Source organism: Tigriopus californicus, chromosome 11 (genome assembly GCF_007210705.1).
Source record: "Tigriopus californicus strain San Diego chromosome 11, Tcal_SD_v2.1, whole genome shotgun sequence".
In the NCBI taxonomy this organism is placed as follows: Eukaryota; Metazoa; Arthropoda; class Copepoda; order Harpacticoida; family Harpacticidae; genus Tigriopus; species Tigriopus californicus.
The window spans coordinates 2,257,865-2,279,075 of NC_081450.1; the positions used below are offsets into that span (position 1 = coordinate 2,257,865).

The following is a 21,211-nucleotide window of genomic DNA, read 5'->3' on the forward strand; positions in this document are numbered from 1 at the left end:
GATTTTCTCATGCTATATTCCTCTGCAATAGTTTGTGCATCTTGTTTTGAAATTTTGAAAGATTTTGATCCTTCGTAACACCATACTAATTATGTCCAACATCCGGTCAAATACTAAAATCTTTAGCATGACCTAACCGAAGAAGCGATCGATCCATTACTTCAAAATTTAGGTCATTATGCGTAAGCCACGAAAGGTTAATGCCATTAAAAAGATGCAATTTAAACTCTTCTTAGAGCGTTTAAAATGCAAAGTACATAGGAAGATCGATTTTGTAATATGACATTGACAACCTTAGCACTCCCAGTCAAACGAATAATACAAAATCTATTTTGATCTAATTAATGGATGTTTGAACATGTGAGAGCAATACCATGCACTTAGGAGTCTATTATTCTGTCTCATTTGTTTATGGAAAACATAGATGTGTTATAATGTTATAATGGGTAAAAAGAGTTCAGTTTTTTTCTGACCGCATTCCAGTCCTAAAAGCCCAACTCAGATCCGATGGTTTGCAACAGCACAGCACTTAGTGTCCCATCGGGCTTCTCTACGATCTGAGTGAGAGAAATGATTAAGGGGGAAATAATAATGGAGCTATATGCAAAGCCCAGTGGATAAGGTACAAGGTATAATGATCCCCCTATATCTGGAACAGCCCAAAACTGTGCCCCAAAAATAGGGAATGGTGAGCGTAAAGTTTCCTCATTTCATCTCCATGATATTCCATTCATAACCCAGAGAGAATCGGGGTGCGAGTCAACTTTCCACGAAAAAAAGTGAATATCAACTTTTTGGGAATCTGCAGCAATCAGAGCAATTTTATGAAGTCTGCTCTGCCCACCAAAGTGCCTAATGCTACCAAATCCGAGAATAAGTCTTGGACGACTTGACTTATTTGGACGAAATTCGACCATCCTAATTCAAGTTCAAAGTTGAAGGCTATTTATTTCCTTTGATCAAAAGCGCCTTTAATAAAGATATCAGAATGATTTTTGGCATCTTTTAGTTTTAAAAGTCTCACCCAATTCATACCTAACACTTACTCGATATTGTAAAACCCTCTTCTAAATTTGGATCCGTCCCCAGAAATCGAGAGGTCTTTTGGCTTGTCTCAAAGTCTTCTTACATTGTCACATATTTTCTTCGGCGACGAGTTCAGCCAACTTAACTTTATTGTAGGAGCATCGACGAAGCTGTTGGTCCAAATGAGTCCGTTTGGTCGGGCTCTGGACTTGGCAATAGTGCTCTCTCATCTAAAATACGTAGGCCAGGCATCCTTCAGATGTGATGTGTCATACGTGCTTTAGTACATTGATAGTCGCTTCAAATCGACTAAAACATGTTCTAGAAGCATACCAAAAGATTCTTAACAAAATACTGATTCGAATGTGTGTTTAATGATTTTGACGGCATATAGAAAGATTGCTAACAAAATTATCTAAATCGGAAAGAAATATCAAAGAGCAGGACAAAAAATGAACCATTTGCCCATGCTCCACTGAAATATATGAACATTCTTAAAAAAATACATCTCATGTCGCTTTGCAACTCTTCATAGCACTTCTCTTCATTGAGGGACAGTTTATTTCTGCCATCAAGACTGCTGCATCTACATTCCACCTACTCTCCTTCTCTTTCTCTCCCTTTCATGATCGTGTTCTGGGGAAACCTTGCTTGAGATCCCTGGACCTTGTCCCATTGGTTCCATCTGTTGTTGAAGAGATCGAGGAGGAAGGATGCGGATCTTGCACCAACATGACCAATAACAAAAGAGCCAACCACCTAAAGTGTTCCAATCTGTTTAGACCTGCTCCACTCAGTGCAGTGGTCAAGAGGAAACCATGGACCAATAACCATGTTCCACGGATTTGAAGTTGTAGGAGTAGTAGTATAAAAAAATAAACACACACCGACAAAAACGCAAGAGTAAATAATTTTATTGTCATCCGCTGCACGTAGTCACACATTCGTTCAATGGTCTTATAATCAAATGCTGGCATCCCATGGGGGCATTATTTTCGGATAATTTGGCACCAATTGCGATTTCGAGGAAAAATGGGAAAACTCTAGAACAGCAAACGAAACGCTCGATTCGTTTCAGTATTCGAGGAGACTCAGGGGGTTGAAATTGTGTTCGCCATACCAACAGCAAGTGGAATTAAACTCGCATTTCTCGACAAATTTGTGGCAAGTCAGTTGCCAAATCGAGGACAAGTCCCACTCTTGACAAGGCAGGCTCTCTTTACCTCTTTTGTGGGGGGGGGCTCCCCGGTTCGTGGCTTTAGACCCAAGTGGGATTACATCCCCATCAGAAAATATAAACGAAGTTGGGAGCCTCGTCCTCTCAACACCTCAACACTGAGGGAAATTGGCAGAGATCTGTTCCAATCCTGTCCTGCAGCGACATGAGGATCATTACCAATCAAGCGATACGATGCGTGCCTAGTCGAAAGTGTCCGTATGACATGCCTTTTTAATGGCACTCTAATGCAAGTCCAGGCTGACAGGAGCAACCTCTAATTGCCGAGGATTGATCAGCATGTAGCAGAGAATGGGTTTCGGCCAGTGTCTGTAGAGAGCTGTGTGCCGAGTACAAAATTGCAAGGCTGGTTTTGCGAGGAATGGGAGAAGGGTGGTAAGACACGCGTTGGAGAGAAAGGGACCAAGAAAGGGATTCATTCCGCTATCATAACATTGTTCCCACTTCCAATTCGCACCATTTCATGCCTTGACAATGGCTTCCAAACGACGGCACAAGTTTCATTGGAATTGTGGGTCAATAGTGTCGTCTCACATGTCCTTCATTATCCTTTTTATGGAAGGTGGAACAAGGGCCGAATATTGAATCATCTTCCGTGGAGCAGGAGTTTGGATGTTGAATATTGAATCCCAGATTTTTGCATGCATCCACTGATCCGAGCGATTGGCGGACCCGGTATCCAATTTGGATATTCTGTTCCACATGAAAGGCCAATGAAAATGAGCCAACTCGTTGTTGTCTTTTCGCTCTTGATCTCGTTTTACAGGCACACAAACACACGAGAGTCTCACATACGGGAATTGCTACATGTCCAAATATACGCAATGTCGTAAATGTCGAGGTTGAATTACGGATAATTCATTGAGGTAATGGCGGTTGTAGTGGGTTGAATGCAGATTTGGAACAGGATTGAGATGACCACAAGCCAGCCTGAAGGCCAAATGGACCATCCTGGAAATGGGATAAACAACGATAAAGCTTTGAAGTGCTTCCTTATAATGGCTGACCTAGTCTATTAGAGGCAGAGGGGACGGGGGACAGTTATTGTTTTAATGTGACTTCGTGCATGGAGATCGCACAACAGAGAGTGCTTCCAAAAGCAAGCCCATTGTCAATACTTTGGAAACTGCGGTCCAGATTGAGATATATGGAGATTCTCTCTCTAATACAAGCCGACTTTTCTTTTGATGATACAAAGGGATCGGAGATTGATACCTGAGGCAAACAACGACCCATAACTGAAGTGGACCGATGATTTCTGGTGATGAGTTTCCGTGGTTTGGGCCTCGGAATTCACTGTCGATATAGACGAGGAACATCGAAGGCTGATTGAAAGCTCATTCTCGGGAAATGACTTGGGCGTGACCTGAAACTCGAGACCCAGAATGGCCGTTTCCAAGCCATCCTCGTGTTGAATCGAAGGATACGGATGTAGGAAGTAATCGGGCGCCTGAAAAAGTAGTGGGGATCATTTGGTATTTCGGAAAGCCATCTTGGTGCGTGTCTCTGGGATCCAACCCCAATGTGTTTGCCAAGTAAATATGGATATCCCTCTACTGGATCATTATAGCTCCCCATGCATAGTGGGAAGCCTCTTCCCGCTCAGGGGGAAAAGTTGCGGAGATGGAAAGTTTCCACCTCGGTACATTGATTGACCAATCATGCTCGGCTTTGGCCACCAAGGGCCAATTTCAACCATCAAACTTTGGCATCCCGTCCAACTGGCACCCACCCGCCAGAGTGCATTAACCTTGGGGAGCATTTCATTAGGTCACACTTACTGGGGCGTTATTGATGTACCAATGGAGCGTGGCCGCTGGTTTGGAACGCTCAGAAGTACAGTTGACGTGTACACGATCACCCACGTGATACGTATGGCTGCCGCCCGATATCCGTGGACCTTTCCTGGGCAACACTGCCATGATGTCGACAAAATAAGGGAAGAATTAGATACACGATATATAATACCAAATAGATCCAGATACTGAAAAAATTGATCACAGATGAAAAAATTGGTTGCTGGTACTTTCTCAGATGTGAGCAAATGTTTCCTCTTTTCACCAAAATGTTTAAAAGCTAGTATTAAGTAGTTGGTTCGAGCTTTGGTCATTTTCTAGAAACCTGGTTAGCCAATACAAATCAACACCATACCAATAAAATGACAAAGAGATCGAGATGCCTGAACCAAAGATAAGATACGCAAGCCCGTTCCCCATTAAAAATATACTATAGGACTATCAAACTGAAAAGACCACTTACCCACCACGTCCATGCGACTACTTCGTGACACAGTATTGAATAAGGGTGCCTCCGCTGAAACCTCACACCGATATTGACCGGCGCTCTGTAGATTAAGGTTTCTCACCATCACTTGGTTCTTATTCGAGTGTCGTGGCTACAATAAATAATGTGAGTGAATGATTTGCCCTGGATCCCCAACCCCAATGAAGATACTCACGTCCACCCGCACCCCCGGGAGTCGGAAAATGGTCACTGTTTGGTCAATGTCACCGGGAATGTATCGATAGAACTCGTTGCCATCCTTGTACCATTTGACGGAATAGAGCTGCTCGTTCTCCAAGTCGTAGAGACAATCTAGAATCGCTTTATCACCAATGAACTTGTGACTTGGCACTGTCAGACGGACCAGTCGCACACAATCTGTCCCTGGAACAATTAGGAACACGATTAAAAGCGAACTCGTTAACTTGGTGGTCTAGACAATTGGGCAATGTTGGGCAAAAGACTGCTTAGATGGAGTGTGGGAAGAAGAGCAGAAGTTTTTCCAAGTCCTTTAATGCAAGCCGGATTGTTTGTGACTGGTCCAAACACCTCGTTCTATTGTTGAAAAACTGTCTTTTGTGTCATTTCTGAAGATTTATTCGCTCAACTTTTGGTTCTTTTTCTCTTATCTTTCCTGGCCAATATGAAATTTGTTCAATTATGGCTTTCGTTTTGAATAGAAAAATGGCCATTATCAGTGTCATTCAGGCTCAAAATATGTGGTCCAATAATAAATATACCCGTACAAGACTTCAACTTCAAAGGCAAGTCATCGTGTAGTCCAAGTAGTCGGAGAGCAATGGATCAAAACTTTTCCTTGTCTTTGGTTAAGACACTTTCGAATTTATATCTCCCCTCCCTCTTTTTTAAAGGGTCTTTCTCTCTTTAGAGAAAGGACGAGAAAGGACGGGAAAGAGTTAATTAATGCCGCTTTTTTCCCGAACTTTTGTCAGCGGAGTTGGGGTGAAGAAAAAGGTCTCACCAAATTTGGGAAGCCGTTTAAGACGTGCAATACACACACCATACACACGTGTATCTCTGGTCCTAAATTTCCCTCTAGATAGATAATCAAATGAAGACTGGCTGTGTATGCGTTTGGTTCGCTTTCCTCCTCCATTCTGCTCTTCCCACCACTGGCTTTGCAGGCTTTTTTCCCATTCGAAGCCCTTTTGAGCCATGATTGAGACATTTTAGCCTACTTTTCCACTTGGAACCAATGGCAAATGGGCTCCGATTTATGGCCAATTGTAAGGCCATAACCGGCAATCTGTTCAATATGCGACCCTCCTCCATTGTCTAACGACTCCCAGCTCCACCCAAAACCGGCAAACTTGCTTTCAAAGGTCTGTTCACAGATTTGCCATCTCACTGTGGAATTTGGAACGCCATCCAGTCAACCGATGGCTTCTTGGTCTCTCATTGTCATTGGGGAACAAACCAAGCAAATCCGCCTTAGAGCGATTGAAATGATTAAACATATTGGGACACAATGGTTTGGGCGAAAAACGAATGCTGATACGATCCGTCGACACGTACGAAATGGGACCGTGGCTTGGCAGATAGGATTTCCGTCCCAAAGTTGTTCCAACTCCCGCACTATCTGCCTTCTCGAAGGTCTCGCAAAAGGCTTTACGGGTTGCTCTTAAAGACTCCTTTTGTACAGAGTGTGCATACAAATGCAATCTTTCGGGCTTTCCTTCGATACCCATACATGGCCTGAGGTCAAGAAACGGGTCTGTTCTTGAACGCTGGAACGTCCCAAAGTTTTGGTTGTGGTAGCCTTAACGAAATGGCCATTCTATTTTTGACTTGGTATTGCTTGGCAGGGATCAAAGATCGGCGTAATTGGAAAGAATGATCAATCTCTGTACGGTGGTCGAATATGGGACGATGAAATATGCTCTCCGATTGGGAATTGGATTCCTCTTGTCTTTCTGCGATGTAGACCGAATGCATATTGATGTCCCTTTTTCGCTTTGGTTCCAATTTGATTGCAGATTTTTTTTAACCCACTTCTTGGCTTTGGCCCTTGAAGAAACAAGTTTGGGTAACGCACCTTTAAGACGGACGTTCTTTTTTATGTCCTTGCAAAAAATCAATCCAATTTGCAGGAGACTGGAAGTAGATTTTGCATTCGGTTTCTTATGAACGCATGGCATTATTTTTGAGGCCTTTTTAATGACTAGATCAGCTTCACATACTTCAATAAAACATGCATGGACATATACGTAGACCAAGTAACTAGGAATAAATGACTTCGGCGTTTAAGACAATTGCAAGACATTTTTTGTTTTGCTGACTTCCTTACCGCTACCGGGATTGGAATCCCAGCAGTTCAAGACGAGAAGATTATTCATTTGATTTGACTTTTATTTATATATATTATTTGATCGACCAACTAATTTGAGTTGGCTGATCTAGCTAATCCTTGAACATAAGGTTGATCCGGAATATTAGTCAAAAACTTGTCCAAGTCTGACTTAAATCCTGCTACTGGATCAACGCCTAGATAAGCCCTACGAATATTTGAGGGCAGCAAATTAATCAATGAAGGAGCCCGAGAAAGAAAAGAGATGGACTTCATTGTTTTAACTAGCCTGGATTCTCGAGGGCTTGAAGTCACTACAATTGACCCTAAATCCAGGGTTGGGACAAAGCTCATGAATTCTTTTGAAAACGTACAATATCACATACCTTTCGTACCTTCTCTGAACACTGTACAGTCCCAACCTTTCTAACCTCTCCCAATAAGAGAGCTCTCTCATTCCTGTGATGTTCCTAGTCAAACATCATTGGACTTGCTCGACCTTTTGCAAACCTGCTGAACATATTGGAGCCCAAATGGGAGAGGCATATTCAAGATGTGGCTGAACAATCGACTTGTACAGAGTTAGCATCCTGATACTATCTCTGGACTTAAATGTGCGATATATCCAACCACATGTTTGAAAAGCCTTACCAACTTTCAACTGGATATGCTCATCGAACTTCCAATTATTTTAGAGAACTACACCTAAATCTTTTATAGATGAGACCTTCTCAATGTCCTTACCTTCATCATCTAATAGTAGAGTGCCTAATGGCGTCGACCCAAATGTCATTGAACGAAATTTTATTCCATTCAGTGCCATGTTACTCGCAGCAACCCAGGAGTAGATTTGGTCTAGGACCTCTACCAAATATCCAGACCATTCCTACCAACTAACAATTATGTATCATCATCATGAGAAGAGATACTGACATTACTACTACCAAGCTTCTGAAGCGGAGCAATGAAAATAATGAAAAGGAGAGGACCCAAAATGGAGCCCTGAGGGACACCCGACTTGACATCATATATGTCACTAAGGGATCCCTCAACCTTAACTAATTCTTTCCTACCATCAATGAAACTCCTTAGCCAATTAAGAACCTTGCCTTAAATCCCAATCTCATAGAGCCTGTTAACTAAAAGGCCATGATCTACCTTGTCAAAGGCCTTGGCAAAGTCGAGATAAACTACATCGACTGATTCATGGCTCTCCAGTCCCTCAATAACCTTCTCTATATGTTCAATTAATTTTTATAACCGTGTTAAAATGTCCTCACAACCCATGCTGGCTAGGAGGTACGACTTCATGGATATCAAGAAATTCAACAAGTTTGAACTTCGTGGTCTTCTCAAACACCTTCGCAATATTCGAAGTGAGAAAAATAAGCCTACAACTACTTTAAGCGACTTATCTCCCCCTTAGAAAGTTGAACGAGCATGAGCTAGCTTCACAGAAGATCGGAACTTGCCCTGGTCCAAGATGCAACGCATCAAATACAAGAAAACAGGAGCAAGAACCTGTCAGCATCTCATCAGAAACTGAGATGTCACTCCATCATAGCCAAAGGAACTCAAGAGTCTTTGCTTTTCTTTTTATTGATTTCCCGTTATGTCCCCCCCCCCAAACACATTTTTGCTTACTTAGTATTGCTGCTCAAAGAATTTATAACAAATCATAATCTCAAGAGAGTCAGCAACACTTTTTTCGTTAATCCACACAGTTTTATTTGATCGCCTAGTTCATTTAACCTAGTAATGGTGAAAGAAATTTACTATCGTATATTTCTTCTAATTTTTGCAAAATTCTCCACCAGTTCTGGGCATTGAATGCCAAATGGTTTGAGATAAAAAATTGCTGATCTTACTTTGCTTTGAATCCATATGAAATCTGATCTTCCAACCAATCACAATTTAAACATCTAATTAGCCCTTAAATGTCGGGGTGATTAGGAATTTCAATCACCGACTTTTCCATTTCTGACTTAAATCTTGCTACCCGATCAACATCTTCTATACATATCCCCTACCAATATTTGAGAACAGAAAATTGAAAAATGAAGGAGGCTAAAAAAGAACAAAAAAAAATATTTCAGACAATTATTAGCGTAAATTGCTTTTTCTTTTTAAACTTTTTTATCATTTAACGGCTTTTTATAGACATTTTGAGCCTTTCTATGTACCTAGTAAATTGATTCGGCGAGTTCTGATTCATCTTACCCACAAAAAGGCAATAACATCTTGAATTATTGGCGCGTTAATGCAGGAAAACAAAATAACGTCCTAATCATTTTTTCGGAGGTCACTTGAACTTTGGGATAGCTATTTTTTAATAGATTGTCTTTTTCATTAAAACAGTTAGTTTTTTGTCTAACATCATGAATTGCACTTTGGTTATTTATTTCCTTCTCTATACAGAAAAGTAGCCCACTCACATCCCCCCCAAAATGACGATGATTCATCCGAATGCAGCTTCTTAAAAAACCAATTTTAAGTACATTTACTAACATATTCGTTGACAATTTTATTGACAAATTTGAGATTTGAAGAAAACCTATCTACCACAAAATATTCATTTCTTGAGACTCTTATTGACCAAAGCATCCAAATTAGCTCTTACCATCTTCCTACCTAAAGCAAAGCTCATTATTTATTTCCAATTACCACTTTTTTCTTTCAAAATTTTAGTTGATATTGAGTCAAGGTAGAGCGGTCAAAAATGATTATTTTTTATTGAAATTTGAAGCTCAATTTTTTCAATTATCAATACATATGTTTGCACAAAGGCCATATGGGGTCATAGTTATTCTTTGCGTTCGTCTTAGCGATTTTCTCTAAAAAGGGGAAATATTTGACGATTGATAGTGTTTGGATTATCTTTTTCTCCATTCATAACGGATCATCTTAATTATCCTCTTGGTGCAAAGAATAACCTTGGGTCGTTTGATTATGTACATAATAGGCCAAACCACGGACATGGCAACTATTGGGCAGAACTGCTCCACTTTGACGAAAGAGGGTGCTTTCTGCAGTTCCTCTACAGTCAATTCCATTCGGATCATGTTGGGAATAGTAGATAGGAAAAGTATAACCTTGCTCGCCACGGAAAAGACCAGGTTCCACAAGTGTTTGGTCTTCGCGGTTCCACGATTTTGTTGCTTTTGGAAAAATTCCGACATCAGAATTCGAACAGAAATGACCAGATGTAGACATCCGGAGGCAATCATGCTATAACGTGGAACCAATGCGGGAATTGCTGGATACTTCACATTTTGTCTGAGTTCAATGGGGTCTAAATGGGTGCATCGACCATACATGGCATTGGTTTGGATCCAACCCATATTGTGGAACGAGTACGCCGAAATGTGAACTCCCAGAACGGCATTGAGAGTCAAGAAGAAACGAACGAAGAAGACCTCATTGAGGCATCCCACGGATTTGAACCAATACACATACAAGTAACGCAAGATGGTGATTTCGTTCAGAGTCATCAAGGCCACGAACAATTGGAATTGCAGGCAAAGGTTGAGGGCGATGCACACTTCCGATCTGAATGGGGAAAAGAGGTCCATGATCACATTTTGCAAACCCACTTGGATGTTGATCAAGAGGAACGATAAGCTCAAGATTCCGTAGAAGACGTTGACCAAGGTTCTTTGGAGCTTGTTCTCGTGCAATTCGTACCAAGTGATTGTAGTCAAAAGAAGGTTCCCGACGACTTGGGTCAGAAATACCAAAAAGATGCCCCAAACTTGATAGTTTGGATTAGAGGCGATGTTTTGGTAAGCAGCTCTGGTTGAGTTCATGTCGAATGAACGAATGAACAGCATAGCACTAAGTGAAACAGAGGGATCAAAAGTCAAATTGAAAAGAGCACTCAGAGCCTTAAGAATTGCCATAACAACAGCCACTCACGGTCTAGTTTCTGCCCTTGAGCATTTGTGTTTAACAAGTTCACAAGAAAAGCTACAATGGAAAAATTGGAAAGCTGAAATCCAACATATAACAAAGACAACATACACTAGAATTTGACATGTGAAGGCAAGTTCTGCACGTACTACAGGATAATTGAATGCAAATGCTGAAGTGCAACTTAATTGCGCAGTGAGCAAAACGCTCATTTTCTTGTTTACTTCACTTCTGCTTTTGCTAATGTTTGTTCAAATGTGCCCTTAGCAATGATAGATGCAGTACGGTCTGCTTGGTGGTATTTACCGGTGATTGATCACGGCTCTCTATCTGAATTTGAAAATGTGAAACAATTGGCATTTTGATTCCTGTATCCTCGTACTTGTAGCGTAAATGTACTAAAAACACGATTGAGTGGAATACTGCAAGCAATATTTATGACTGATTGGCAGTTTATCTAACTCTCTAATCCCCGGTTTTTTGTTTGCTATCGAAGGAGTCGTGTTGCTTAATTAATCAAAGTAGGGCTATTCACGTTATTTATGAGACATTAATATTGGAGATTCTGGACATGACAATAATTTCCTTGTAAAACAACGGAAAAAGATTGACAAAGTAGTTTTCAAATCTATTAGGTTATAGGTAGTGTTTGGAACTTTGAAAAAACATCGAAATGATGCGCGTTATCTTTTGCTCCCAAAAGCGGGTCCTGACATGCTAACTCATGATATGATATTCATTAATAAGTTACAACACAATTCCGAAAGAAGGAAAAGACCATTTAAATTCAGCCAAAAAGGTAGTGGGCGGTGCTTGTCACATTTCACAGATGGATATTCAAGCTTGGCGAACATTGTTTATTGTTTATTGTGGGTACCACTCAAATCACCATGGGGGAGTATAAAGAGTATTGGTATGTATCAACATGTATTAAACATGTATAGAAAGAGACGTAAATCAGGAATGAGGCAAACCCTTTGATGGCTTCTCCTGATGACTTAAAACAATGAGGATTGCATCGGCGATTCCGTTCAACAAAATGCTACAAATGGATGATCACACAATTGAAGTACCAAACTCGGACTTCAAAAGTCTGTCAGAGCGTAATTTTTCATCATCATATCCTATCGTAATCCCTTGGATAAAAAGCCATTGAGGGGCTTAAAATCTTCTTTTGCTTTTAACCGGGCACCTGTTTAATACAACTTGCTGCCGTGCTCTCCTAGACTATTCTATGCATTAGATGAACCACGGTTACGTGTTTAACGTGACTTAGATCGTTTTTTTTTGTTTACGATCCCAGACCACCCTTACATCAAAGGGTGCCCTAGAGCGGCTAATTCAAAACAATTTACACAACCAAACCTGTACAAATTATGACGCACTATGACTTACAGAGAATTTATTTCCCTTGTATCGGTTACAACTCGAGAATTGAATGAAGAAGAAAAAAATATGAGCAATTTGTTTTCACTGGGATGTCATTCGTTCATCAATGTGTTATGTTCAGGAATCCGGTCTAGGAACTTTGAAGGCTGAAAGTGATCAGTTAGCCCAATTAATATCCCAAACGAAGGAGTTACAATTGGTCCTTGACCCTTGATTTAAAAACTGGTGAGACTAGTGCTTGCATTCCTTTTCAAAACAGTCTTTTTCTTGGGTCTTATACCTACCTTTAAGTTCGAAGAAGCAGAGCTCTTGACGTTCGTAAAGTACTATTTCATCTTCCTGAATCAAATTGTCATTTCGGACGCGATGTGCATTTCAGAAGAACCGAACCTATTTGTAAAGTTCTGAGCTTTTCACATTTCTGAACTTTTTTTCTTTTACCCAAATAGCGATTTGGTTTGTGTTCTTAGCATACTTGTGCATATGATGTTTTCCGAGAGACGCACTAGAGTAAATATAGTTCAAGCTTGCAAGTACTTTTCTTTCGCCATGGCAGCCGGTTTTGAACTCCCAAAGCAAAATTTGAACACCCATAGGAAAAGTACGAGCACGAGTTCAAAAACTGTTTACTGATCCAATTTAGATGTCGTCATTAAATTACCGGAGGCACGCCACAAATGACTGAAATGTCCCACGTGGGGACCAAATTTTGGCTGGAGACCCCTCATTTGGCGGTGTTTCCTACTAAGTGAGCAAGCACTGGTTCCACGGTGGTCTGGTCTCGAAATTTGTGGACTGACTCATTTGGATCCTAGAGGAACCAGTTGCACCGTCGGTACTTCGTAATGTGAAACTTTTGCCAGGCATTGCTGGTGCCTCTTTCCAACTCTTGAGGGTTGTTCCAAGTTCCAAATATCTTCATTAACGTGGAACAGGTCGGGTTTGGAGATAAATAACCGTGGTTGTTTTCCCTGCCATATTCTGCTTTCCTCAAGTTCATTCCAGGCTTTGGGTGAGGAAAAATGTTTCCTCGGGTATGTCCAAGTAATAGAGACGAATGAATATCTTTACATTAGAGACGTGTGCCAAACCCCATTCGGTTCCTAATGAGGTCTGCCAATCCACATTCTCCCAAGTCTCAAGGCAGGCTTAACGGAGAGCTTGTTGTTCCTCGTCTTCAAAAAAAGGTAAGCCCCATCGAATACGACTAGGGGTCTACGAGAACAAAAGGGAGGTAAGTGGATGAGGAGATCTGGCAAAGGCTTGACGCTTGAACTAATAGATTAAGAAGGTTATTCCATTCAAAGCTTAGATCGATCACTTGCCAAGGAAGTAGGAATGTGTCAAGTCAATGTGTTGATTGTCCCAAAGCGTTGGCTAAGGAACCTTGCCATTTCCCGGCCAGACTCCCAAAAGGAACAAGAAAAGGACCAAACAAATTATCCATTGCTCTCTTCTTGGCCTAAGGAACAAGACGTGGCGATGAATGAAGACGAAAAGAAGACCTTTTACACTAGTACAACGTAGATATGACTATAAAGAGAAATGCAGTATTAGTCACCCATGGGCAAGGATCCAATGTTCCAAACAAAATGATAAAGGTTTGGCCTGAGGATGGATCACTTCTCGAATAGCCTTTCTCTCTGGTCGCTGGATCTACGTGGTTGATTACTCTGTGGTTTTGTGGGACAAGGGGCGTGATCTGCTCACCCAGTGGGTGACAATGAATAAGCCATTCATCAGGAGGTCAATCATTCAGAAAACATCCTTCGTCGGCAAACACACGCACATTGAAAGCCAGTTCCAATCTGTGTGGTGTTCCATCAGCGTGTTCCGTCTTATCAGAGGACCCGATTCACGCCTTGCTCGCGTCTTCAGGGAACAATCAATGGTCAAGATGCATCATCACAAGCTTGTTGGTAAATTCGACATGGGGTTTGTTCCATTTATTCACGCTACATCAGGGTCCATTTCACCTCTCGAATGAATATGTAGCCTATTTTCCGGTTCGTTTCATTACTTGGCCTATTTTCATCTTCTCGAGGTCGAGCCCCTTCATTCTTCTTCGAACGGATGTAATTCCACAAGTATTTATAGTGCCTCTGAAGTCAGTCATTAGGTCCAAAAATATGAGTAAGGAGCTTGGAACGACTGCTCTGATTGCAATGGGTAAGAAACATAGCCCTAGGAGATTTGTTGCTCGATTATTACTCTTGTAATCTTAGGCAAACCTTATTTGCTTGTTACATTTCTCCTTGACTTTGATGACTTGGGATTTGAGCTATTCCCTTACAAAGTTAGTAATCGTTAGGGATAAGCATGTTTGGAGTGGAATTTGCCAGTCTGAATACGAAACAAAGAATAAAAATGCGTTTTGACTTCAATCCACTTTTCTGCTCTTGGCCTTAATTTTCGTTCACTCAGGATGGTGAAATTTCTAATAACTAGGGCATTCTAAAGATTCATATTGAAACATTGTATATAGGACTGAGCTTTACAAATATGGAGCAACTAAAATCCAATTTCTTGCACAATTATCGAAGATATTTGAAGGGTCTGTTAAATCGAAGCATTTCAGTCCATCTTTATCTTATCAGCAATATCAACTATTTTCTCTATTTAGTAAGTGGCCATTTGTTATTCTTGGTCAGTGCGACTTTGGGGGACTAAGGCAGTTGCACGACACTCGAGTTCCAAATAACTCAATTGGATAGGGAAGACCCAGGCACTCATTTTCGTCTTGGAACAAGGGAACCCAATCTGGTTGGATCCTCCTCCCGCCATCCAAAGACCTTTCCTTGCAACCAAATGGTCCAAAGAGCGTTAGAATGGTTCTGTGGCGCCACCAGGCCTCTTAAGTCCTCAAAAGGAGAATCCTCATGAACTATATACCATGTCTGACAAGTCTTGTCTGCATTCTTATTTAGAGCCATTACATTCAGATACTATTTGGGGGGGTACGGGTCTTGAAATCTGGACTAGGGGGGGGGGGATATTTTTACTCGTTAGATTTTTTGATTGGTACTATTGCAGTCAGATGGATGGTCCTACATTTTGTGGGGTTAATAAGACAATTAATTGTCTTATTTTTGCTCATGAGAATCAACGTATCAGAAGAAAGCAATCGACTTCTCCAAATATCTTTAGAATTGACCAAAATCTTGACCAACAATCACCTTGATGTACCAATTATTCTTCTGACGGTACATAAAAAACGACATGTCCACAGAAATATCTTCTTACTGCCTCTAATATGGTTGAGCGAAGTTTGACTTTTGAGACAAACTGCAGATTCGACGATGATGAGTATTACAACAGTGGGGCATGCGCAGAATGCCAAATGTGAATGTATTGCGTGTCTTACAAATGCTTCATGGCGTTGATCTTCTTTTCCCGCTTTTCTAGATAATGTTATTAAACAGTTTCGTCCTCCCAAAAGCCTTTGGTTCCCTAAAGGACTGCCAGCTTTTTAGCGAGTCTACTCAAAGGCAATGGGATTTATAAATGGAACAACAAATTGTCAAAATGGTTCACCACTAATTGACCGCATGGAACGTGGAGTACAACTTTTCAACGATCGATCGACAACTAGACATTATCATAGTAGAAGACCGGATGTCTATTTCAGATATTTTTGACCTCGTAATGAATGACCTTAAGGCAATGTCAATTCATAACTTCCAACTTACCTAATGGCATTTCAATTACTTCCTTTCAAAAGAATCTAGACTTCGTTGTTGAGCACCATCGTACATAATACTTTTTTATCAATCTGGACTTTGTGTCCCCAAACACTTATCCCACCAATGCTTTCATGGCCAACTATTTGGGCTTTATCCCCTCAATGCAGGTGACCCATTTCTATTGTCCAGTGGTTTTGTGGTTTTGTGCCTTACCACACCGGGAAGAACTGTCAATCGCAAATTGAATGGACCGATCCTCGGCTCCAGCTCAAACCTTCGCCAAGAAAAAGGCCAGCCAAAAGGACAGTCTGATACAAATGGCCACTCACTCACAGACAAGAATCGAAGCTCTAGACTAGTTCTTCTTTCCAACAATTCCAAAAAGGATACTTTAAGGTTTGCCCAAGAAGTTTCTGCCATCTAGCTCACCAATCCAATGTCTGTGAATATGATGGTTGGAGGCAGTAAACTGTCACTTGTATTTGGGGACCACATTTGAAGAGAAAAAGGGAACCGCCGTCCCAGGAACTACAAACGACAGGCACGAAAATGGACGTCATCAGTGGTATATGGGCTGTCCAACTGTCATTCAAAAGGATCTCAAACTCATGCTCTCGCACTTTCCCTCTATCTGTCGACGACCAAAGGCATCGAATCGATTTGGGTTCATTTATTGCAGAAAAAAATATAGATTCGTGTTCCATGTACTGATGGTGCAATAACTGTTATGTACGCCATGGTTGGCTCTAAATGCATAAGTCTATTTACTTCTCATATGAGCGCTTGAATTTGCATTCTACTTAACGATTTTGCCTCAAATGGTTTAGAACTCGCTATTGGTGAAATATGAAACGACTTAATCGATCGTTATTACTATTTATTATTCAGAACTATTTTGCAAATCCTAAAGTGGTGAACAAACTCGCAAAAGCTTACCTAGAGCACTTACACTTTGAGCAGTATAGAACCAGGTCTATTGTCAATCTTTGACTATAATGAGAACCAAACTCAAGAACCCTAATTTTCAAAACAAGTGCTCTACCTCTGAGCCATAGGGACTGTCTATAAGCCATTAAAAGGGAAAGCTAAATCAGAATCGGTTTGATAAGCCGGCAATTATTCACAAAACTGTTAGTACGATGCATCTGGCAAACATTTGGCGGGATGTATCTTGAAGCTATTACCATATCGTTATATTTATGCCACTTGTTTCAAGTCCTTCGCCACACATACTGATGATATTGTTTCCAAAATCATTTTATCATTTTTTTGTAATACGTACACTCGGGTACTGAAACTTATTCCGTATTCTGTTTATGGAAAGAAAATTCAGCTTACATTTGTCGCTTGCTCATTTAGCTTTTGTGAAAGTGAGGAATTCTAAAAGCAGCCTTGAATACCGTGGGCAAAGGCCGTCCCAGACATATCTTGTTAACACTTGAGTACCTCCTTAGTCTCGTCCTCCATTCGCAATGAGTGGTAATGCTGAAGGCCAGGTTTTCGTTTCCGGTTGGAAGTTACGATTTCCTCACTCAAGGCCAAGACGAAAAGAAGCCTTTGTCTTAAAGGGTCAGAGAGGCTTGAATGGAGCCTACAAATTGCCCGGACCGTCCAGATTTTTATCCTATGACGTAAAAACATGGGAATTTCCGCTACGGTAAACGACCTCAAATTCACCACTGACACGTGTCCCAAATTGGTTTCAAAATCGAGCTGGTTTGAGAGACAAAGTCCAAAAAACAGGCGCATCCCAGCATGGCGTTATTAACCTTTTGGACCGAGTCAAACAGCCTTTTGGTCTCAACCTGCCGGTTTGTTTGGACGACGAAAAGACCAACTGGCTGGCTTGCCTTTTGGCTTTCGAGCTGTTGTGTTAATTAGATGCAGACATGGAAGATTTTGTTCCAAACTCGAACAAAGTTCCTTCACTGGGGTGACTCTTGACAACTGACTAGCTACCACTCACCAACTTTAAGTGCGACTACGGAAGCCCCAACACGCTCTGCCTCTTAAATGGCAACAGTTTTTGTGTGTTGACCTCAGACCAACGTTAATAATGATGATATTTATTTGCCCCCCTGGAAGGAATTCTTATGCAACGCCACAAGATTATTGTTATCATTTCGGTTGATGGTGAAGGTTGGGAAATGTTGGAACATTCTTTCGCCAAACTTTGCTGGACCCCTTTTCCTGATGAGTTGAATTTTGCTACCCTCAGCTATTTCTCTCAAGGGTTTAGTTTATGATATCTAGAATCAATGCGTGAATGTAATGCCTGGAACTTGGAAAATAGAGCCTTCGAAGGCGGATGTGAACGTCCAGAGGAACAGAGGTCTAATGTACAGCTTTCGCAAGCAAAGATGTGTCTTCTTGATTATTTGCAAGAGGTCCCTCCAGACATGAGAGGGGATCTTTCTGCAATGGGCGTGTTCGTCGCAAACTTACTGAAACAGCTTGTTATATTTTAAGAAACTGGGAGCACTCTATAGGTTCAGACATTCTGGCCGCTATGCCAATGGAGAAGATTAAACAGCCATTGATGTCGGACGACATACATCATTTTATGCTGAATTTTTTAATGAAAATACATTATACAATTTCAGGATTCAAGCAAGAGCTGTGGTGTATTTTGAAGCGAAAAGTCCAATTTAGAACTCTTTATTTCCCCTCTTTTTCTGTATGACAACTGCCAGCCATATACTGTTAGTGAATTCGAATTAATGCAATTTGTTCTCTAACACAAATCTCGTACAATTTGATAATCGACTTCTTTTCAGCGCCTTGAAACAAACCTTGCCATTCAGTTGACCATATACTGTTCTAGAATGTTCATCACTTTTAAAGCACTTACACAATTAAATCTGAAAAAGATGTAACCACCTACTTTTAGTTGCGACCTGTTTATATTAACCTGCTTTTAGATAGGAACAGCGTTTCTCGGGGTTTCTGAAAATGTTTGTCGTCAAGAAAGGCCGACTTTGAATACACAAAGGCGAGGAACAACTTTGGAGCAACAAGAAAAATATGGAACAAAACTCCGTCTCTCCTCATCAAGGGGGCAAGGTTTTCATCCACCAGAGGCATCTGAAAGCCACTCACTGGTAAACTTATGTGCAGATAAACCAATGCACTCCAAGGTCACTACATCAGCAATCAGTGTTGCGGTATTTCATGAGATTCGCCAATTGAAATAAAAGTGTCGGACACACTTTTGAGTGCGCTCCGTTCAATTTCTGGGAATTCCGCGCGTTCATCAAAAGTTTGGGGTCGGCCAAGACTTTCAAGGGTCATTTCAGCCTTCGTCTTCAAAATTTCTCTCACACTTCAAAACATTTACGAGAAGTTTTCCAGCCCACTTTGGAAAAAGTTTCATGATTTTTTCATGGTCACATTTCTGCAAAATCAAATTTGGCCCGCCATACTTGCTCGCACTCACTCAGCACAAGCCAAAGGAGAACCTCCTGGTGTTTAATAGACTTGATAGATCTAGACAAGGCAATCAAGGTTTCTTCAACGGTTGGTTGGGCTTCCTTGGGTCGAATCTAAATCTTGTTCCACGACGTGGCACCACTAGCCAAAATTTACCCATGTAAGGCCACGGACGAATCTAACATTTCGACCTTTTAGTATGCGGCCGCTGAAATGGCATGTTCCTAATTTCATTATTTGGCCGTTCCAAATTTGGATCCATTTTTCACACACACTTGTAGTTGCCAGGTTCGTGGAACGAAACGGGTTGAGCCAAACACAGCCCTACTTATCATTCATGGAATTCAGTTTGTTGAGTTGACAGGGGAGGACGGAGGGACACGTTTGAAGTCTGTTCGTATGAGAGAGAGAGAGAGAGAGAGAGAGAGAGAGAGAGAGAGAGAGAGAAGAAGAGAGAGAGAGAGAGAGAGAGAGAGGCCAAAGCAACGCCGCAGGAATCGAGGTTGAAAATGGGGACTTCAGACGTCGGAATGCTGAGGAACGAGGATTGGGCAATGCCATGAGGCGCAAGCAATTGAGGGGAAAACAGTCACCGTTTTCATAAATAACTCGCAATGGATCCCTTTAGCGCATCACTGGGCAAGTCTTACTCTCGCAACCTCGTTGATTTTGGGAGGTCATCTGTTCAATATTCATAGAAAGTGCTTACAGATAGCTTGATGAAGGCTCAATTTGAACAATATCATTTGGTATTTGGAAAGGGCTGTTTCAGAGAGACAAAAATGCGTGATGAACAATTGACTCATTGAAGCGGGAAAGGAAGATGACGTCATCGTCAAATTTTGAGAGATCACTCCTACTTTTGAGGCTTCATATCTCTTTTCTGAGGGATTAAATTGAAAGTTCAGTTCTTTTATCAATTAAAGGAATAGTTTATGCGGTATTTTTATAAACTGTCTAAGTTTCACTCATTAACATGCATAAAAACTAATTTTAGAAGAAAAAAGCCGTTTTGCGGCTGATTTTTTTGTATTTTTAGAATTTCGTATTTTTGCAATAAACTTTTTGAAACCTTAGAAACTGTTGTTGTCCAATATTGAGTTTTTATCCTAGATTTTTCGTACCTCTACTGTTTTGAAAAGTGCCCCAATGACCTCCCAAAATTTGTGCTGCTTTTCATTGCTTGCAGCTGCTACTTCAATCTGTCAATAGGTGACCAGATTAGATATTGATCTACCTGTTGTGTAGTAATGCACATTCTAGTGAAATAAATGCTTGTCAATGACTCGAAAGATTGCACCGGGACAGTCATTTCCTGAGATTGTGTCAAATCGATTGGGCTTAAGTTTGTTTCATTGTTGTTGTGGCTTTGAGTGGTGGTTCAAGTGAATCGAATCTATTAATAGACATTGCAAACCAACTTGAGGGACTTATTTTCAATCTCAGTATCTTGAGTTTTATCATGGGCTACAGCATAAAAGAGAATTATTGAAGATTCAAAGAAACGTGATTGCACAACGAGATACTACAAATCATTTTTGCTTATAATGAAAGAGTTCTTTTAGTTTCGCAAGACATAGCTATCGAATAATCGTTTAGTAGTAATTCATAATCCGAGCATTGCATTTTGATTCTCCTACTCGAACAGAAGAATTGACACGTCCCAGTACCAAGGGTTTGATTCAACTCCCCAGTGGCAGCAATGGTATATGAGTCAGCCAGCCCAGTTCGAAAATGAATTAGGGCAATCTTAATCCACCAGATTGGTCGATGAATGATGAGACGTTCTATTGTGATGACTGAACATTTTGGGATTTCCCTTGCTCCAAGCACAGAGCTAGCCCCCATATTCAATATGGTGATGAGTGACTTCAGGCCAACTAAAACGAGTCCCCGGGAAGTGAAAACAGCATGCATAGTCACGACCTAGTGCAACGTGACTGGTTT

At 41.0% G+C, this 21,211-nt stretch overlaps 1 protein-coding gene across 2 annotated transcripts in view; it reads right to left on the minus strand.

The window, feature by feature from the left end:
- Window positions 1-1,918: 1,918 nt before the first annotated feature.
- LOC131890003 (uncharacterized) overlaps window positions 1,919-21,211 on the minus strand; it is a 38,765-nt gene continuing 19,472 nt past the window's right edge. For both annotated transcript variants that reach the window (XM_059239253.1, XM_059239252.1), the window contains 5 exons: window positions 4,722-4,930; window positions 4,523-4,658; window positions 4,045-4,178; window positions 3,479-3,713; window positions 1,919-3,214 (listed from right to left, as the gene is read on the minus strand). In XM_059239253.1, the coding sequence (XP_059095236.1) occupies window positions 3,111-3,214; window positions 3,479-3,713; window positions 4,045-4,178; window positions 4,523-4,658; window positions 4,722-4,930 (818 nt within the window). In that variant the 3' untranslated portion in view covers window positions 1,919-3,110. The remainder of the gene's footprint in view (window positions 3,215-3,478; window positions 3,714-4,044; window positions 4,179-4,522; window positions 4,659-4,721; window positions 4,931-21,211) is intronic.